This window comes from Oryx dammah, unplaced genomic scaffold (assembly GCF_014754425.2).
Source record: "Oryx dammah isolate SB20612 unplaced genomic scaffold, SCBI_Odam_1.1 HiC_scaffold_21, whole genome shotgun sequence".
NCBI classification, from domain to species: Eukaryota; Metazoa; Chordata; class Mammalia; order Artiodactyla; family Bovidae; genus Oryx; species Oryx dammah.
Window position 1 is genome coordinate 46783317 of NW_024070205.1, and position 12704 is coordinate 46796020.

At 36.4% G+C, this 12704-nt stretch overlaps 1 protein-coding gene across 3 annotated transcripts in view; it reads left to right on the plus strand.

Annotated features, from left to right (window-relative positions):
* SDCCAG8 (SHH signaling and ciliogenesis regulator SDCCAG8) overlaps positions 1-12704 on the plus strand; it is a 245522-nt gene that overhangs the window by 126497 nt on the left and 106321 nt on the right. For all 3 annotated transcript variants that reach the window (XM_040263591.1, XM_040263592.1, XM_040263594.1), the window contains exon 13: positions 3816-3958. In XM_040263591.1, the coding sequence (XP_040119525.1) occupies positions 3816-3958 (143 nt within the window). The remainder of the gene's footprint in view (positions 1-3815; positions 3959-12704) is intronic.

Below are 12704 nucleotides of genomic sequence, written 5' to 3' on the forward strand. Positions count from 1 at the left end.
ACTATGTGCCATTGAGGATTTGGCTTAGAGATGGGGGAGGGGAAGAGCACAGGCACTACCTTTCTTTGTTAGGAGCCACTGAGTACTATTTGACTTAAATTAGGCACATTGCTTTGATAAGAAAATCTAATAAATAATGAAAAGAAATGATTAATAAGAAAATTCTGTGCATTATAGATTATAAATGAACAGTAGTCTCTGTTTCTCCATGTCCCTCCTTGGTAGTGTTCTCCTGAGGTAGCCACTTTTAACCATTTCTACTTTTAGTTATTCAGATTTTTGGATGACATCACTGATTCAGTGAACATGCACTTTGTCAAACTCCTGGAGATAGTGAGGGACAGGGAGGGCTGGTGTACTGCAGTCCATGGGGTCACAAAGAGTCAGACATGACTTGACAATTGAACAACTTTTAGTTATTCTGGTGGTTACATTCATGACTTGAAATAATATCTTTTGATAAAGCATAAAGCTATCCGGACTCGTCTTTGCCCAGTTAGCCAGGAGATGTCCATATCAAACTGCACTGTACATTGCATAGAGTACTTTGAGAGTAGTGTACAATTGGCCTATGACTGTTGTGGTCTTTCATCCCTGAGCCACTGTATACAGCCAAGGAATCAGCCCTGACCTAGTTGGGCAAAGCAAAGGGTTATTCTGCCAATGGGAGTATGGCATTTCTGGCAAGAGATTCCTCTTCTAACTGTTGGAGTTGGTGCCGTGGCAGATTTTCCTGACTTGGGGAGTAAGTGTTGAGCCCTGGTCCAGCTGGTTCGATTATTTGTTGATTTTGATTATCTGCACCAATAAACTGTTTCTCTGGCACAGATAATCAGAATCAGGCAGTAACTTTCCATCTTCCTAACAAAAATGCTTTTTGCATTTTGAAATTATAATAAAGTTTTATTCAGTGTCCTCCAAAAGAGTGCTTATCCAGAAATTTTATTGAATTAAATTAAGAACTCTTTAGTGCTCAGGGATAATCATAAATCCTTAGGCAGATCTTTTTCCTTTACTTATATTTTTGCTCTTCTTGAAAGGTAGAGAAAAATCAGCAGTAATGATACCACCTGTTTTTTATTCAGCTCTTGCTATATCCTGGGCACTCTGGTAAATATTTGCCATCTCATTTTTGTCTTCCCAATAGTTTTAGAGCTTTCTAGAGTTAGCACTCCCATTTTAGACTGAAGAAACTGGTAAGAGTTGAGTGACTTGTCCAAGGTCACAAAGCTGGAGAGTGCCAGAGCTGTGTCTGAGCCCTGATTTCTGTTGATTCTTGGGCCCATGTTCCTTATCTCTATGTTTGACTGGAATTCAGCGCAGCGTCTGACTTTTTATTATATGAGACTAAGAAAGCAGCTACTTTATACATAAAACCTGATTACGAATATAAGGTTACATACACTATTGTTGGATGGTGCTTATAAAAATTGTTACACCTTTTCTTTTGAAAGAAGTTTAGAATTTTATACATCTTCTATTTCTGTCACTGTGTAGTGTCCTCTCAACTCAAAATTCTGGAGTCATCTTTGTTATCTTCCTATATCTATCCTTTTATTTACATGTACTCATCATGTTCTCTTTATATTTCTGTTTTAACAGTCACTACTTCTTACATTTGGAGTATTGCAACCATCTTTTTGTGGTCTACTATTACTGCCAGTCTCAACTGTCTTAATGATCATACACATTAATCCAGTATTTTGAAGCTCAGCTTCTCTCATGTTGCATACCTGTTTAAATCATTATTTCCTCATTATCTATAAGGAAAAATACAGCTTTATAAATCTAGAATTTAAAATGTTTGATAATTGGTCTAATCTATCACTCCATGAGTTTATGTGGCCTTACCTTCTTTCCCACTTTTCTTGCCCATGCTAGTATATCCTTAATCTGGCCTATTGAAGCACAGATTTTCTCTAAGACTCATTTGTTGTTTTTTACATGCTTGATATTTTGGTTGTTTTTGTGTGTGTGTTTGTCTCATTTATTCAACTGAATTGCTAAGTCCTGAGTGTGGATGTGAAAACTCTGAGTCCACATAATATTTAGCATAGTTTCTTGCACAGAGCACTGTGTAAAAATATTAATGGATAAATTTTTGTAATTTCCTGGTGGTTCAGTGGTAAAGAATTCGCCTGCAACACAGGAGATGTAGGAGACATAGGTTCAGTCCTTGGGTCAAGAAGATCCCCTGGAGGAGGGCATGGCAGTTCACTCCAGTGTTCTTGCCTGGAGAATCCCATGGACAGGGGAGCCTGGTGGGCTACAGTCCATAGGGTTGCAAAGAGTCAGACTCAACTGAAGTGACTGAGCATGAGCAGGAGCAAAAAGAAAATTAATGGATACATTTTTATAATTTTAAAATTAACATATAATTCCAGTTCTACTTTGCTTTTTTGTTAATTTCATAAATGTTAGACCAAACTTAGTAGGCTAGGCTTTTTTCTTATGTTTTTCTATCTTTTTAATTATATTGCATAATGAGATAGGAATGTACTGATAAAACTTTAACAATTTAAAGTATTTTAAACAAATCAGTTTCACTTAGTAATCTAATCTGAAAGATATAGAAAATCTACTCTGAATGAAAGCAATATGCTCATTATTACATAATTTTTAAAAAATAGCTTATATGTTGTTTTATTATATGGTAATGTACAGTTTTGATGGAGATAAACTGAATATTTGTAGTGCAATAAATGTAGAAAAATAAACAATTTATCCTGCCTGATATATTCAGTGTACTTGTAGATTGTTCAGAATACTGAGTGATAACATGAGAAAATTTGAAATGTACTTAAATACTAAGTTTAAAGCTCTACTTAGACATGGTTTTGTTTTCCAAGAGTGGATTGTATTTTTGTTTATAAAAATTGCTTCTTGCTTTCTGCTGAATTGAAAATATTTCACTCTTTACTTCCCCTATTTTGTTTTTCTTGTTTTAATGGCCTGAATATTTATCTCTATTTTCTTTTTTTTTAAATTTTGGATGTTCTATAATAAATAAATATTTGTACTTTAATGTGTAAATTATTTAAACCATGTTTTATGTAAAGTAATTTTGCTTTGAAATATTTGAGTTTCAATAAGAAAGTATAATTTCATACTGAAACCAAAGAATAAGCTATTATAGATTTTTATATATTTTGATGTTTATATTTGTTAATCTCAGAGTGGTTTTATTGCCTTTTAAATGCAATTTTAATGCAACATTATTTTAGCTCAGCAATGTCATACATTCAAAATGCTTGAAATTTCTCATTTTATTTTTTCCTAAAGTATTTTTTTCCAAATACTACTGTGCATCATAGTGATGTCTTCTTTTACACCTCATATTTTTCTAAAAGATATCTTAAATTATTTTACCATTTAATTTGATTTTCAAAACATCCAAATGAAACCATAAATGTGTCTTTTAAAATCAAGTCTCACATTTGATGTAAATCACTGCACATGTCTGATCTTATCTCACAAACAAAACTGTTATATTTAAAAAGTAGTGACTTTTAAAGTTTGTATTATTTTTTAAAGAGACTGAGCCTTAGATTCAAAGCACAGATTATCCATTTTGACTATCCTCATTTAATCATTTCATTTTTAAAATTAGACTGCATCTTACGATCCAAAAAATCCTCACTAATGTGCATTTCTGGCTAGGTTAATTCCCTTTGTCATAAAGTGGAAGCTAGCCTAAATTTTCTAATAATTTTTCATCATATTGAAATTCATGGCAAAAATAAAAATGAGGTAATTTTGAATTCAACTGCATATATTTTATAGTGATACTCTTCACCCTCTTCTCTCTGCCTCAGGAAATAGAGAAATTGAGTTTAGAACTGAGTGAAAGCAAGCAGCGCTTGGAACAGCAGCAGGAGAAGGCAACCCGGGCCAGAGAGGAGTGTCTGAAACTGACAGAACTGCTGGGCGAATCCGAGCAGCAACTGCACCTCACCAGGTACTGCCTAATCCCATTATGCACCATAGCACCAATTTCATTCCTCGGATTTTTGCCACAGGCTTCCAAACAGTTGTTAGAGTTAAGTCTTAGTCATTCAATTCACACACAGTTTTTAGGCATATTAAGAAAAGTGGAGATGTGGTAAGCAAAACACCCAGACATGTGAATGATAAGTGTGGCAGGGAATTACTGATAGATTACAAAACCTTTCATCTACAATGCTCAAATATTTAGGTGACTCTCTATCAATATAAGCAAAATGACATATTTCTTCTACCACAGCCACTACCTCTCCTGTTAATTTTATGTCTAATAAAAATGTTGAACTGAAGTATCTGAGGAATATATTTAGGGAAATAGTGAGATACTGTCAGTGGTGAAAGAGACAAAACAAAGATATCCTAAGATGCAAACTGAGGTGGAAGTGCTACAAAATAAGCAACCTGAGTCCTAAGGAGGTGTAAAAGTTAGAGATGGAACTGATTGACACTGTTCATGTTTAAACCATTACCATAACCCTGCTTATACTATCATGGTTTCAAATTACATCACTTCCATCATGAGATATTTTGATGTGAGAGCATCATTGTCATAAAACTTTAGTGAATACATAGCTCAGCCCTAAATTAAAAAATACATTTTAGGTAGTAAACATTGAGAAATTTGTTATATTGAAAACACATACAATATTCATAAATATACAGACACAGAGAAAAATTCAAACTGAGATTGTAGGTGTTTCACAGTACCATATAGATAGTTTCTTTTCCTTTCAAATTTTAGTACAATTTTTCAGTTTTCAGATCAAGCCTTTGGGTTTGTTCAATTCTTAGAGTTTTTTAGTTTTTAGAGAGAACTTTGTCTAAATACCTATATAAGTTTATAAAATTTAGTTTATTCATAAATTAGAAAAACGCTGGTCTTCTAATCATAGTAAAATGTTGAATTTAAACTATGAAAGGGGACTGATCCCTTTTACATTAAATATGACAATGTAATTCTGAGCACGGTATGATAACAGATGGAGAAAAGCACCACTTGAACAGCCTGCATTTGGAGAAAAAAAATATTCTAGAGGTTGTTGAACCTCCCAAAGTTTTTGGTTAGTGTTAAGATGCCTCTAGTTCTGTTAAAATCAAACTTTGTTAAAAAACATTTTGTTATGATAATATTCCAAATGGTTTGCCAACTTCCCTTTTAAACAATGAAAGAAAAGAGAAGAAAGGAGGAAAAAGAGAGAAAGGAGAAAAATGAAAGAAAGAAAGAAAGAAAATAAATTATTTATACACATGTGATATCTGGAAAAATCCCAATAGTTGAAACACTTTATTGAGAAAAGAAAATTGCTTAATACTGCAGAATAACAGCCATTCTTTGAATGCCCATTTAAATTATTTCACTATAGAAGTGAGAACACAATGTTAACATAGTTCCTATGGTTATTTAATCTTAGAAGTTTCAGAATTTAGCTTGATCATGATATTCAATAGTTTTTCTTCTCTGTCAGACTTCCATTGAGAACCAACCATTTGTGTGCTAAGTACTACTAACCCACAGAAATAGGACAGCTTTTAATGTGTCAGTGTGGCTGAACTTCAATAAATAAATATTAATGCTGGTTTTGCCCGCTTTGCCATTCTGTCTTATTCAGAGAGTGAATTTCTGAAGTCAAAGTCCATAGTTTTCCTGTGCTGTATCAATTTGTACTGTCTGACAAGATCCATTTCTTGCAAGTAGAGCATATTGAGATGCAGCAACTGCTGAAAATGGACTGGTGGTAACTAATTCCTTTGTTCTTAAGAAAAACGGTTTTGCTTGGTTCCATAGAAAGCTTTTTCTATTGAGCTTTATTTACTACAAGTCTACAGAAATTTAACTTAGTTTTATAGAAAATAAAGCTTAATTATCCATTTTCTAAATGCAGTACTCTTTCGTAAGCATTTTACACTTAGTTTATGTTCATGTTTTATAAAATCCACCTTCATAAATTTAAAGATGACAATAAAAATGAAAGGAACTGTATATATCTCTGTTTTGCACAGAAAATGACTTGCTTGTTGGGCTAAATATTTCTGATACACAATTTGGGTTTTTCTTTAGCATTTGCTTCCCTTCACCATTCTTTATTGATTTATATACTCAAGTGTGTGGCTGAGAAATTTCATATATTTCTTTTTTAGCTGAAATGAAAAAATCTAACACAGGTAACAGTTCATTTAGCCTTAATTTAAATATTTTGAATGTCATATTCTAAACAAAGTTTAAGATTAAATATGAAAAAGGTGCTATAAAATAGTGATAAAATAAGGATTTCAAATTTTCTAGGGAAAATAAAATTTTAAAAATGAGTAGAAATTTATAGGTCAATCTGTCACTTCTTTTGGAATTTCCCTTTTTTATCTAATTAGACTTAAAAATGGAAAATAGAAATTCAACATTTTTTTAAGGACTCAATTAGTAAATATACCATCCCCTTATTTAATGAGTATTTATTGAGCACCTACTATCTTTTACATGCATTGGTTGGCCCTGGACATAGAGAGAAAAAAATCTCAGGTCCTATCCTTAGGTTGTTGTTCACATTCTACAAAGGAGCCAGATCTATATATGCAATTACAGCGGAGTGTGACAACAGTGTGATGAGAGAAATTAAGACTGCCGCAGAAGCACACAGGAAAGAGAACTGTCTCATTCTATTAATTGGAGGTGAAGGGGATGGGGAAAGCGTTCTGAGTTCATGACTAGGAGTCCTCAGAGTAGAGAAAGGTGGGCCAAACACCCCAAGTAGAGGGAACAATGTATGCAAAGACGTAAAGTTGGGAGAGAATGTAGACTCTACAGTTACTTTAGGTGTTTGGACCAGAGGAAGGGTGTTGTGGGCCATATTCTGGAATTTTGGCCATTCTGAGAATAAGGGATTACTCTTAATGTAATATTTTAATCAGGGCTTCTAACATGGTCAACTTTTGGGTTTAGGATCCCGACTCAGACAGCTGTAGGGTAAACTTGGAGAGCTGATGTAGGAGACGAGAAAACCAGTTAGGACAGAGTTGGTAACTACAGCCCATAGGCCAAATCGGGTGCATCATCTGTTTCTAAAGTGATCCCTGAGCTAAGAATTTTTTTTTCTTTTAATGACTGGGAGGAAAAAAAAAAAATAATATTTGATGACACATAAATATCATAAATAAAACTTTATTGGACACAGCCGTGATTATCCTTTGTGTATTATGTGTAGCATTTCCATGGCAGAATTGAGTATGATCCTCAAAGCCCAAAATATTTATTATCTGGCCCTTCATAGAAAAAGTTTACAGCCCCTCAGTTGGGAGGCTTGCTTAACTCAAGAAGTCAAGAGAGCTTGAACTATGCTAGGATCAAATGTATATTTAAGGAAGGTAATTGAAAGGCACTGTGAAAACAGATTGTGGAAGAGATGATTGGCAGGGGCTTCAGTCGGAATGTAAGTACAGTAGTAGTCCTCAGCTGTGTGTGCACCAGGAAAATGGGAAGGATACAGTGTCTTCAAGGAGGCATTTAGGGCGATGATAAGAGAGACTAGAATTAAAGATGATTCCTGACCTAGAAGACTGGGATGGGGGGGGGGAGGGAAGAGATATGTGTATAATTATGACTGATTTGTGGTTTTGTACTGCAGAAACCAACATAAAATGGCAAAGCAATTTTCCAATTAAAAAAGTTTAAAAAGATGATCCCAAAGCTTCTAGCCTGTGTTAAGTGGATGATCCATTAATTCAACTAGGGAATGTTAAAGGAGTAGCAGAGGAAAGACTATGCTTTATTTTGAGCTCTGGTGGAGACGTCCAGTGTAGATCCAGTGTGAGGAGAAAGATCAGGACAGAGGTTTAGACCTGGATGCTTTTACATAAAGATATTGTAGCCAAACGAGTAGGTAGAAGCACACAGAGGGGACCATGTTTTCAAGAACTGTGGAAGAATAGCCAAGGAAATGAAATGGGGCCTTTAGTGTATAAGAAAAGAATAAAGTGTGGTTCAGGTATGCTTTTGGTGAAGTAACAATTAAAACCATACACATGTTAACAAGGGGGGTGGGGCGCAGGTATCCTAGGATTGAGGAAACGGAGTTTTGGTATCTTCTCACTGTCTTTGCAACTTTTGACAAATTACTTAATTACTTAATTCTTTGAACGTGCATAATCACCTGTAAAGTTAGGTTAGACAAGACGATTTCTAGGTTATCTTCCAACTCTGATAGTCAAACAACATGAGTTAAGACAATGCATTATTAAATTCCTGTTTCTGGGCATTAGGTGCTTAAATTGCTTGGAGTATCCTTTGCTCAAAATGTTTCCTTAGTTTGTGAAGTTCAGAGAGATTTCATAGAAATGTCCTTCATACCACCATTTACATTCATCATAATTTAGGCTCTGGTGACTTCTCTTAAGGGTTATGAAAATGCTCTCCTAACATCCTTCCAATCTCTTTTCCCAGCCACTGCTGTGTATATTCATAAGCACTGTCTTGACTCAGTCATGGAATCCCATGAACAGAGGAGCCTGGAGGGCTACAGTCCATGGGGTCGCAAAAAGTCAGGCCTGACTGAGCGACTGAGCGCGCGTGCACACGACAGGCTCCCAGCCTTCTAATTTTATTTCCCTGCTACCAGTTCCACCCTCTCACATGCTGATTTCCAGCGTGTGATTTAGGCAGATGCAGACCTCCTTTGACTTTTAGTCTCTCCTCTCCATTTACTACTGTGTAAACTCAGAATACCCCTTTGAGCTTCTTTAGCCCTGTTATAATCTTATTTTCCAGGTTTCCCTGAAATCTTAATTTTTCCACTGTAGTCGTCCCTGAGGACTCATGCTAGAGGGAGCACACCTCTCTCTGAATCTTCCTTCCTACTTAGAGCTGAAGGCACTTGCTACTACTAAACAAATTCCTCAAAACAGGGAAAATGAGCATCTGAAAAAATAAATTCATACTCTAAAGATTTATATGTATCTGCTTGTCTTCTCTTCTGTGATGTATTGTTCTTCAAATGGGAGAAGAGATCTTATATTATAGTTCTCAGGCACCTAGCTTAGCTCTTTGCAAAGAGTTGGAGTTCAATAAGTCATTATTATAAGAATGGTTAATACAAGTTTATGACTGTTTATTCAAGCCCAGTATTGATGTGTGTGAACATCTGTATATCTATGTATTCTTAGATATATCAGGTAAAAAATATGAGATGGAACAAAGATGAAAAATTTTCTTGGGAATTTTTCTTGTACGTATTATACTATGTTATGATTTTATAACTTTTTTTCATTTTTAACTTAGTATGCACATATGTGTTTAAGTCAAATCAAATGATAACCCTTCTAACAACTCAGTAGGTTTGGTAAAGTGCCTCTCACCTTACTTGAAAACCTCACATACACACAGAATTTCAAACTAGAGATCTCTATAATTAAAAGATAGTCCCTCTGAGAGTGTTTGAAACCAGTGCCTGATAAACATGATCATTAAACATACATAGCCTAGTATACATGAAAACAAAAGCAAGGCTACCCCCTTCCCGCTTATGTCTTTGCTAATAGTAATCAAATAACTTCTTTCTTTTCCATAACAAACCTCTAGCTATGTTTAAAAATATATGTTCATGTATTTGCTCACTCTCCATGGAACATTTCCTGTTACAAGACACTATCCTAGGGATGGTGGGAGATATAAATATAAAATAGCTTCAGATGCTGCCCTTCAGAAGCTTATAGGCTAATGGGGGCAAAAAGAAAATACACAAAGAGTTGGTAAGATAAATGATAAGATCCAGAAAGGATTTTTCAGATTTTATGCAAACAGAGGGACAGATAATTTCTTATTATCCTTGGTAGCATTTGAATGTAGGAAAATGGAAATGAAGGACATTTCATGGGAAATTCCAGGGGCCAAACTGGCATTTGGGAGGTACACATGTATACATGAGAAAGTTAAATACATACAAGTAGCAGTTGGCTTCCATGATAGCTCAGTTGGTAAAAAATCCACCTGCAATGCAGGAGACCCCAGTTTGATTCCTGGGTCAGGAAGATCCCTTGGAGAAGGGATAGGCTACCCACTCCAGTATTCTTGGGCTTCCCTTGTGGCTCAGCTGGTAAAGAATTCACCTGCAATGCAGGAAACCTGGCTTCAATCCCTGGGTTGGGACAATCCCCTGGAGAAGGGAAAGGCTACCCACTCCAGTATTCTGGCTAGAGAATTCTATGTATGGATTGTATAGTCCATGGGGTCACAAAGAGTCGGACATGACTGAGTGACTTTCACTTCACTTTCACTTTCATTTTCATCAGTCTCTGAGGTTAAGAATACGTTCATTTTGGGTCTGCGTGGTACCATGTCACATGCAGTGGCTTTTTAAAAAATAATAACAGAGGTGTTAGCTAAAGACAAGTGGCCATCACTTACTGAACCTCTACTGTGTTCTGGGAACTGAGCTGAATGCTTTTCGTTGAGCTCTCACAATAACCCTGTAAGGTGAAGACTATTATTTCCTTGTTTTACAGTGGATGCAACTAAGGCACAAAGAAGTAAAATGATTCATCTAAGGTCACACAACTGGTATATCTTTGAAACCCAGAAATTTGCCTGCAAAGCCTATATAGTTATCCATCAGGCTATAGTTCTCTGTGAGTTGATTTTCTATGTGAGTTAGTAGGGAAGTGGATTAATGCGATCGTTTCCAAAAGACAGCCAAGAAAACCAATAACATAAATTTATAATAGAGATAAGTGTTAGCTGCTCTCTTATCAGTTCAGTTCAGTCGCTCAGTCATGTCCGACTGTTTGCGACCCCATGGACTGCAGCACACCAGGCCTCCCTGTCCATCACCAACTCCCAGAGCTTACTCAAACTCATGTCCATTGAATCGGTGATGCCATCCAACCATCTCATCCTCTGTCGTCCCCTTCTGCTGCCTTCAGTCTTTCCCAGCATCAGGGTCTTTTCAAATGAGTCAGTTCTTCACATCCGGTGGCCAAAGTATTGGAGTTTCAGCTTCATCATCAGTCCTTCCAATGAATATTCAGGGCTGATTTCATTTAGAATTGACTGGTTGGATCTCCTTGCAGTCTAAGAGACTCTCAAGAGTCTTCTCCAACACCACAGTTCAAAAGCATCAATTCTTTGGCACTCAGCTTTCTTTATAGTCCAACTCTCACATCCATACATGACCACTGGAAAAACTATAGCTTTGACTAGACGGACCTTTGTTGGCAAAGGAATGTCTCTGCTTTTTAATGTGCTCCCTTATACACTGACAAAAATACCAGCTGATGAATTGTCACCTTAGCCTGTGATTTTCCTAAGAAACAGTGTCCTTTGGTGCACCATTCACCTTAGTCATGTAATGTGTTGTAATAAAGCTATCACTCTACTTCTTCATTTCTTCTGTACCCAAGAGAAAAGAGAGGCTTTTATTAAAAAGTGGAAATTCCTTCACATATTTGTTTTTGACATGTCCAAACATCTTTAAAAAGCTATAGAATTTAAGTCCCTCTCACAAGACTACCACTTACATACATAGTGGACAGATTATATAAAGTGATATTACATATTAAAACAACCATTTCTGAATGCTTGTGTAATTGTTATTAAATTCTGATTGAGGCAATCACTCTTCTCCATAACTATCATGCGTGTATTGAAACACATTCTTTTGAATCCTGAATCTTTTTCTCAGATCTAATCTGGAGGAAAATTACTATAGGAAGTCTTCCCTGTTTATTTTCCATAGAATTTAGAAATTGAATTGCAAGAAATGCAAAAGGGGGGCCAAACTGCCAGTAATCCTGCAGGCTCCAGCTTATATCAGCAGAGCTTCCTTTAAAATGTATATTTCCCCTTTTACATAAATAATGTTTTCAAGGATATGTACTTCGAAGAACTTCTCAGAGCAGGAATCTAAGGGCACTTCATGATGCGGGTAATTATGCGATGACATACTTTTGTGATCTAGATGGGACGATTTAACCTTATGACCGTGAGATGTAGAAACTTGAACTTTGGAATCTGTGTCTTTTTGAGAGTGAGAAAGAGTGTAAGAGAGGAGTCACCAGGTTATCCAGTTATGATGGGTGCTTTAACTTTGGGAGGATGATTAAGTCTTCCATTCCAGAGCCTTTAGCTTCCAGGTAGTAACCGTTGGTTGGGCTTCCCCAGTGGCTCAGTGGTAAGGAATCCGCCTGCAATCCAAGAGACACAGGAGATGTGAGTTCGATCCTTGGGTCAAGAAGATTCCCCTGGAGGAGGGCATAGCAACTCACTCCAATACTCTTGCCTGAAAAATTCCACGGACAGAGGAGCCTGGAGGGCTACAGTCCCTAGGGTCTCAAAGAGTCGGTCACAACTGAGCCCAAGTACATTCCTGAATTTAGTGGTTTGACTTCTCAGATTGCCAGTATGAGTGAGGACTCTTTGGTTGAGGTAAACAGAAACCCCAAAAGGGGGAACTGATTAGTTTGATAACCAGACCATGTAAAACCCAGGTGTGGCTGGGGCCTCAGGGTTTCTTGGACCAGGGATTCAAGGCAGCACCGGAGTGCAGTCATTTTCTGTCAATCGCAGGGCTCGACTTCAGTCTGAACGTTGGTTCATTCTTTCAGGTTCTTCCATACCATGGAGCCACACCCCTCAATCTGAACTAAAGATAAAGGAGATGCCTTGTTTTCAAACTGTAAGGACGTGATTTCTTGGCTCCTCCACTTCCAATTTGAAACCT